Here is an 8,641-nt window from a genome sequence, read left to right as displayed (position 1 = left end):
GAATTTGATAAGCTACTGGATCCATTTTATTTGAAACAGATGTGTTGGAGCAGGGAAACATAGAAAATTTGCAAGGCTGCAGCTCTCTAGGACAGAACTTGCCTACCCCTGCCCTCAACCATATACCAAAAACTTCTCATACACTTCTTAGATTATCAAGACATTAATAGGACATCAATACAGAGAATAAGATCCAGTGTATTATAAAAATAAAGTATCTTTAATAGTTATTCTTATTTCTTTCACAGACACATTGAGAAGGGCATGACTCTATAAATGAGAGTAACTCAAAGCAGATTTATGACAAAGTCTGAACACAGTTTCATTTGTTAAACTGGTGAACACATGAGACGCTTCTGTGCAGAGATGGCATTTAGAGGGTTCACATAAACAGTCAGTGACTACTGTTAGCATTTTGGACCAAATTTTGACAAAAAAAACCCCCAAAAAACAAAAAACAAAAAAAAAAAACAAGCAAACAAACAAGAAAAAAACAAAAACAAAAAAAAAACCCAGACTTCTCCTTACTTGCTTTTACCGGAATATTCAGCAATAATCTCACAATGCATCTCTCATTGTATGACATAGAAAGCTCAACAATCCAAAACAACTGAACTAAAGGGAAGTGCAACAAAACTATAAGCTCTGGAAAAACTTGCTGGCCTTCTTTTTGGTTTTTCGTCAAGTGTCAGATATAAATAGTTAAGCTCCCTGTGCAGAATGCTTTGTCAGGTGACATTAGACATAGCAGATGATTACCCAGTGATATATAATCAGGCATATCCTGATTTGTAATAATCAGTTTAAGAAATGTATGTATAGGTGGACATTATATTTAGAAAAATAAATATATTAAGATCTCTATAACATCTGAGTGTAATCACTTTTACACAATATTTCTACTGGTGTTGTAAAGAGATTAAACTTTTCTCCAACGGAAACATTTCTTGTGCCTCCATAAGTATTAAGTTATCTTTATGCCAATGCAAAAGTTTGATATAAAGTTGTAAAACATTTTGTACAATATTTACATAGAACCTTCATTTTTTAAAAAATTTGTTGCTCTTATTGCCTTGTAGCATTGTTGTTTCTACTCTGATGCCAACAGTTTTCAGGCACAGCACTTCTGAATTAAATTAATAAACATTATGAATAAACTAAAAAATGGATGTGGCATTTTTAACGATGGAAACATTGGGCCAAATCAAATTACTGGTCTATTGAACCGATAATCACAATAATAGAAAAAGCAAAAAGAGCAACTTATGTAAGAGCTGTAATTCTTACAGAGAGAATTGTAAACAATCATGTAAACAGTGTTTTTATGTGGGGGAAGGCGGGGTGGGTGGTGGTGGGGGGGTTACAGACAGCTGAATATCAGATGTTGGAAATCTGTCTGAGCTTTCTGTTCACAACCTGTGCTTTGTCAGTTTTTATTTTCAAAGGTATTTCTACCTCCAGTCTTTTTTTCCTAATCTTTTTAAACTTCTTGCAGCATATGTAAGATGTCAGCATGACAACCAGGAACAACAACCCCAGACATGTCACTGAAAGAGCAATGAGGACAGGTCGACAGGGGAACAGCTCATACCTCACAGGGCCATCTGTCATCTGGCCAATGTACCAGGGCTTCTCCTCCACCTCTATCTCAGCCTCTCTGGTCAGCAGACTTTGGATATAGCTCTCGTTACTCACTGTTTCATTGACAAAGAAGTTAACCATGACTGTTGAGTAAAGCGGTTCCGGTTGGCCATGATCACTGACCTTCACCAGAAGGCTGTAGAGTCCCCTGTTGCTGAGTTCCCTCTTTAATGTGATATTTCCTGTTTCTGGGTCGATGGCAAATGATCCTGACTCACCACCTTTCCTTTTAATAATGCTATAGGCAATCACCGCATTCATGCCTGTGTCTTTATCCACAGCATACACCTCTGTGATTGATGTTCCTGGTATTGTATTAGGTAGCACTAGCATGTAAGACTGGTTGGACTGAGGGAAGAGGACAATTGGGGGGTTATCATTCACATCCAACAACAGCACAGTCACCATAGTAACAGAGGATAGCGCAGGCTTCCCGCCATCGACAGCCTCAATCCACAGCTGGTATGTACCTTGTTGCTCACGGTCAAGTGATGTCTTGGCCCTCAGCGCCCCTCGTCCTGTGTCTATCATGAAGATATCACTACCATTGAGGATGGAAAGAGCCACCCAGCCATTTTCTCCAGCATCAGCATCTGTCACAGAGAGGACACCAATCTCACCATATCCTGGGAAGTTCTCAGGCACAAAGAAAGTAAAGTCCTTATTGATGAAACGAGGACTGTTATCATTGCGATCTTGCACAGTCAGCACCACCGTTGCAATTGACTCTCTCCTGGGTATCCCCTGATCTACCGCCCTCACAATGAACCGATATTTCTCCTTTTCCTCACGGTCAAGTGATGTGCTCACAGTCAGGACACCTGTCACTTGATCCACAACAAAAATCACGGGGGCATCGCCTCCAAGGAGGTAGATAACTTGCCCTCGATTTTCACTGTCCTGGTCTGAAGCTTGGAGCTGGGTTAGAAAGGTATTTGGCAGATTGTTTTCCTCAATTGATATTTCCACCACTGACTGCAGAAACACAGGCGCATTATCGTTCTCATCCAAAACATGCACCTTAAGAAATGCTTTGATGACTAGGCCTCTGGTGTTGTTAGCAACAATAATTAGCTCGTAGTCCTGTGTCTTCTCGTAGTCCAATGGCTCTGTAGTTTCCAGTAAGAATTCGTTCTTGAAAAGCTGATAAGGGACAAGCCTGAATGGACCAGACCCTTCCATGTGACAGTCCACCTTCTGGTTCATATCAATATTCTTAATGGTGAAGAAAGCAATTGGAGAGAAAGCTGGCTCAGATTCCTTTAGCGTCACAACTCCATCTTTTTCTGGTGCAATGTACCGGGGTATAACAGCAGGAGGTCCACTAACCACTTTGATTACATGGACAGTAACAATAGCAACTGCAGGGATACAACCAGGTCCAGTGGCCAGAACAGTGAGTTTGTAAAATGTGGCTGTATTAGTGTCAATTTTCCCAGCGAGTTTGATCACCCCTGTGAGTTTGTCCAAATGGAACAAGCTTCTGGTGTCCCTTGGCACGCGTTCACTGTAAGCATAGCTGATCTGAGCATTAGCACCGAGGTCAGGGTCAATAGCATGCAGACGAGCTAAATGTGCTCCTTTGGTGGTATTCCCATGCAGAGTGACATTAATTTGTGATTCTGTGAATTGAGGGCAGTTATCGTTCACATCTGTGATGACAATTTTCAAGGTAGCTGCACCAAGTAAAGGAGGAGTCCCGCCATCCTCAGCAATGATGTCTGTAAGGTATTCGTCCTGCTTCTCTCTGTCCAAAGCCTCTGTTACAATAAGGAAAGGTGTCAGCTCACCTCCCTCATTCTCCTCAACATCCAGTGTGAACACGCCAAAGTCGTTCACAAGCCAGTAGGTCTGCACTCCATGAGAACCCAAGTCTGGGTCAACCGCAGACTGCTCCACTGTGTAACGAGCATTGATTTGTGTGTTTTCTGGGATGAACATGCAGATTTCATCAGTCGGGAACTTGGGTCTGTTGTCATTCACGTCCTCAATGAAGATCTTAACTTTCACAAGCTGAAAGTACTGCTGAGGCAGCACAAACACATCCAGGGAGAGGACACATGCCTGTCCCTCGGTGTTGTCAGGACAGAGGGTCTCCCTGTCGATCTCTGTAGCAGATGTATAAAGCTCCCCAGTGGTATTATTTAGATTCACATACTGATCACTGACCTTCTTTTGTGGCAGATTGAATAAAAAGGGGGGCTCAACTGTGAAATCCAAATGTAAGTCTACTCCAATAGCCCCTATGAAAGTCCCCTTGGGTAATCCCTCTTTTATCTTATAGATGAGCTGTTTTGCTTTGCTGGAATTTGCAAAACAGGAAGGGGGGTTGGTATACAGCAAGAGGATGCAGAATCCCTGTAATACGAAATAATTAAAGATCATTAAGTTTGATAAAATAGCTGCAAAATAAGTAAGAATTTATAGAAAATAAACTGATTACATTGTGCCTGAAAACATATACTATTATATTACGTTTTAGATTTCATCATACACAAGTGATTTGAGCTGGAGTCATCAACTCTATTACAGTTATGCAATGCCACTGAAAATTACAGTATGAGTAATAAGAGTCTGCCAAAATCAATCCATAAAATGACATTTGCTAAGACTTCACAAAAATTATGTCAGTATGAAATATACAGAACATCAAGCAACTAACTTCTCTGTTTGTGTAATTGACAAAGATGTTTCCACCACAACAAAATAGACTTGTGGTTGAGACAAAGTCAGTTCAGTAAATAAAACAAATGATCCTAAAACTTACCCATATTCTTCCTCTTTTGCTAAGGCTGAGGTGTCTGCTGTTGAGCATGTTTATGTCCTAGTCCAACACTTTCCTTTTATAGCAGGAGGAGTAGCCGCTTAAGTAACCCAGGCATTTTGAGCTTTGAGCTGTGCAGACCTCTGCTGAGTGCTATGCCTTATTTCTATCTGTCTTGAACAAGTCATTCATCCCAGTGCTGGCTCAGGACACTCCCACAATATGCAAATCAGTCCCCAGTGCTGTCCAATAAGAGATGCTGGCTGAAGGGAACTCTTGAGTTTGCAGATTCCTTTTTCATCCATGCTATGAGGTTCATCTCCACACACCTGCACTTTCTACACACACCCATGTAGTTATAAGCGGCTGCATACCTTGCGCGCCTGTGGCAGAATGAAAATGATTATCAGCTGAGCTTATGATGGCACGAGGGCCTGGGCAAGACATAAAATGTTCAGAGCCAAGAGATTATTTTAATCCAGCAGTAGTTAAAAACATTACAAATAATAAAAAAAATGATTCACCACATGAATCAAATAAAATGCATGATGAAATATATGCTTTTTAAAGCTCTGAAACTGATTTGTTATTTCTAAATTAGTAAATCTACACAGTATAAAACAGTCCATCAATAATACATATGTAGGTGGTTACAAATGCTACAGTTAATTTTTCCCTGGCCTTTTCAGTTGTATATGTATAAAAGCAATAAAAAAAAATAAGAATATCATTAACAAAGCCTGTGGAGAGGTGACCGTGGCATCATAAGTGGTTCTATGGTCTCACTCTGGATTGAGCCTCTAACTAAATCAAGCCCCTAATCCCCATGTGTTCTAAATGCCAGGCCAGCTGTTTGCTGGGATTGGAAGCATACTGCTCAGAGAAATTGAGTGATTGAAGTTCTCTGGACAAGGGCAGATGGAGACCATCACTCACCCTCATTTTCTCTCATGCTGTGCTAAATACCTACTGTCATTCCTTATTATCACAAGGGTCTGGCAGATGGACAACATACACAAGGCCAAATTTTGCATTTACACATTTTCTTTGTAACTTGAGTTTTTAGATGATAAATTTGAGAATTCATGAGAATCCCCTTGTGAGGCATGCAGTAGCATCAGAGCTAGCAGTGTATTATATATGGATAATTGACAAATTAGTTTTGCTCCCTGCATCCAGAATTTGTCTGGCCCACACACTGAGCTTAGAAATATTTCTACTAACAGAGTTGAGGTGTGTTGAGCTGGGAGGATTTTGAATGTGGGAAAGCAGCCGATCAGAAAAATGAGATTCATGTAAGCACTGCCTTAAGGCGCACAGGGTCTGATGTATTGGTTCTTTAGATAACACAACAGAAATGCAACATATGGTGGAAATATGTTCAATGATAAATACTTACATGCTGTTTATGACTTTAATAATTTTTCCAACAACAAATTTAACACAGGGGTCACTGAAGCCATATGTCTCTCAGCTTGATCTCTGTCTGTTTGTCTGCATCAGTTATCCACTGACTTAAAATCACCGTGTTTCTACTCATCTGTTATATGTGACAAATTGCAGGAAAAAGGAAATTGGGTCAGTTAATATGTTTGGACATAAGACTACAAAATAATGACAAATGATCACAAATGTTGTGTTGTGAATACTTAAATCAATCTAGATAATAAATGTGTGTAAAACACTGCAACCTGGTTTTAAGTTTGCCCTCCTGCTTGTCAGATCTTTTGGTTGTTTTTTTATATCTTTTGGACAATCTCCATAAATTATTTATAAAACTGTGTGAGAAACATATACTGAAATGCAAATGTTTGGTCATCCACGTAAAATTTAATTGACTATAACTACTGAAGGGAGTAGAATAAAAAAAAGCTTTTTTCCAAAAGATAAAGTGAACTACACATGATAGTATTTATAAAAAAGATACATAATACCTCTCGTTTGTCTTATTACATTCAAGAAGTGTGTGGTTGTTATTTTTTAAGGAAAAAATAAGACTGACCTCTAAAAATCTGACCATGCAGTAATTACATTTTAAAATATGCAATTCCTAGTGGTTGAGACAGCAACTGCAAGCAAACTGTAAAATAGAAATGAAATGGAAGCAATGACCTTGTAAAAAGAATATATTCTGCCAGTAACCACCATTATTTTTTTTTATACCTTAACCAGAACAGATTTTATTCAATTTAATGAAGTCATTTTATTGGTCTAACCCAGCAAGACACTAACAGAAATAGTTTAGTAAAGTGATGTGAATTAAAAAAAAATGTAATATGTTGGTCTTGAACTTTCTACAGTTGAAAATACTTTAATATAAATGATATAAATATAGAAATGAATAAAACCACACCATCGGACGTAATCAAAGATCCCTCTTTGTGTTGGATTGCACAACATTTTTATACCTCCTCTCTTATCCTTCATGTTGAGATGCTAGAAGAAGAGTTTGTCATTCTTTGGATGCTTTTCTGTTGAAACTCAGGGATGTTGCAAAACAAGGCAACAGCAACTTAAATAACCAGCATTTACAACACTGTGCAGCCCACCAAATCACAGGTCAGCAAACTGTATTAAACTTGCACCTGTCATATGTCCTGTTTCAGAGATTTAAAACACACACACATACACACACACATACACACACCCCACACACGTACACAAACACACATAAACCCAAAAACAAACACAAAAAGTTATTTTTTTAGAAAAATATAGGGAATGCAGAAGTGCAGTGAGACTAGTAGCGACAGAAATGTTGCTCTGAAATTAACATTTTGAATCATTAAAATCTTGATGGCCTAAGTGTATTTATTGTCTCTAAGTTAGACATGTGAAAATTTAAGATTACCTTTCAGCTCTGACAACATCAGGAAATATGAGTCATATATACTTCGTACTGTTTGTTGGGGAATATTTTATAATAATATAATGAAACTATGTTAGGCCTTATTTACAACCCTCATGGTTGTTTTGAGTGCAAAATAAACATAACTGGCACGATTTGAGTAATTAAGTTGTTAGGAGAATGTTTTTTTATAGTCATTATTAGAAAGGAGCCATTTTAGAGATTTAAAAAATCCTAAAATTAATAAAAAATATATCACTAGCAAAGCAGCACAAGGCACAATAAAGGGATAGTTTGTACTATTTAAAATGTGAATAAGAAATGGATAAGAACAAGAAGAGTGTAGGTGAAGCTGAAAGATGTAAGATTAGTAAAACTAAGAACTAAGAAGAGTTGTAAGGCAACGTTATACTTAATAAATTTGAAATGATGGAAATGATGACAACAATAGCTGCCCAAATATGTCATCAGAAGAAATGTGCATCCCCATCATGAAACTTAATGAAAAAAATGTGCTCTTAAAAATGTAAACAAAACTGACACTTTTTTAAAAGCAAGCCCTGTGATGGGTATTGTATTAAGATACAAGGAACAAAAGTATGTAAATCGTGTGTAGAATCTCATCAAAGTTACATCATTAAGTTTTAAGTACAACAGTGGATCAAGCTTCGGACTGGCAATGCTGTCAGTTACACCACACAGGATAGCAGAGTAGAAAAAAGAATAGATTTCATTAGCTATGAGCAAAATCAGGAGGCAATCTTAATGCTATCTGTAAGAAAAGGCTGAAATTGAAAACAGCACAGGTTCTACAATGTGGCAAAGATCCTAAACATATGCTTGGATCCATTATGGATCACCATCAGAGACACAGACTGAAGCTTTAGCTATGGATGAAAGACGCCCTTCACATGAACCGATAGCTTGATATAATAAGATACAATACTTGTCATAAAGGGTGATCTGTTCCCTGATAAAGCTTTTCATTTTTGTTGTTTTGAAAACTAAAGATGGAAGTAAAAATCACATCATTGTTTACTCACTTAGCGATGCCCAGACTTTTGCTTGCAAACATATGGGACGTAAAAGTATAAAGTGCGTCATACCAACCAGACTTCTTGTGAGTTCTTGCCTTTTATGGATTCTCAAATGTGACCTCATGTCCAAAGGTCATGGCCTCAACACACTACGACAAAAGGTTGCATGAGGAAAGAGGCCATGGCCAAGAGGCAGTATTACTCGGGTCTTAATTGCATCATTTGTTGCTCTGAGTCGAGTGTGAGATGAGGCTGAGTAATCTTTGTGCAGATTTCCTAACAGATGTCTTGTTTGCATTGGACTTTCCATTTAATCAAAGGACTGCTAAGCTATCTTGATAGCAATGAGAC

At 38.2% G+C, this 8,641-nt stretch overlaps 1 protein-coding gene across 1 annotated transcript; it reads right to left on the bottom strand.

The window, feature by feature from the left end:
• Window positions 1-518: 518 nt before the first annotated feature.
• LOC121639138 (protocadherin-20) lies at window positions 519-4,545 on the bottom strand. Its single transcript, XM_041984379.1, has 2 exons — window positions 4,409-4,545; window positions 519-3,999 (listed from the first exon to the last, which is right to left on the bottom strand). The coding sequence occupies exons 1-2, from the start codon at window positions 4,454-4,456 to the stop codon at window positions 1,378-1,380; spliced, it is 2,670 nt and encodes an 889-aa protein (XP_041840313.1). The 5' UTR covers window positions 4,457-4,545; the 3' UTR covers window positions 519-1,377.
• Between the last annotated feature and the right edge of the window lie 4,096 nt (window positions 4,546-8,641).

This window comes from Melanotaenia boesemani, chromosome 1 (assembly GCF_017639745.1).
Source record: "Melanotaenia boesemani isolate fMelBoe1 chromosome 1, fMelBoe1.pri, whole genome shotgun sequence".
NCBI lineage: Eukaryota > Metazoa > Chordata > Actinopteri > Atheriniformes > Melanotaeniidae > Melanotaenia > Melanotaenia boesemani.
Note: the sequence above shows the minus strand (reverse complement) of the source record. Positions and strands in the feature narration are given on the sequence as shown.

What these genes read in the sequence shown, in the direction of transcription:
- LOC121639138 (XM_041984379.1), bottom strand. Translation starts at nt 4,456, where the DNA reads ATGCTCAACAGCAGACACCTCAGCCTTAGCAAAAGAGGAAGAATATGG. An exon ending in GCAAAAGAGGAAGAATATGG is followed by an intron (nt 4,000 to 4,408) that starts GTAAGTTTTAGG and finishes TTCGTATTACAG; the next exon opens with GGATTCTGCATCCTCTTGCT.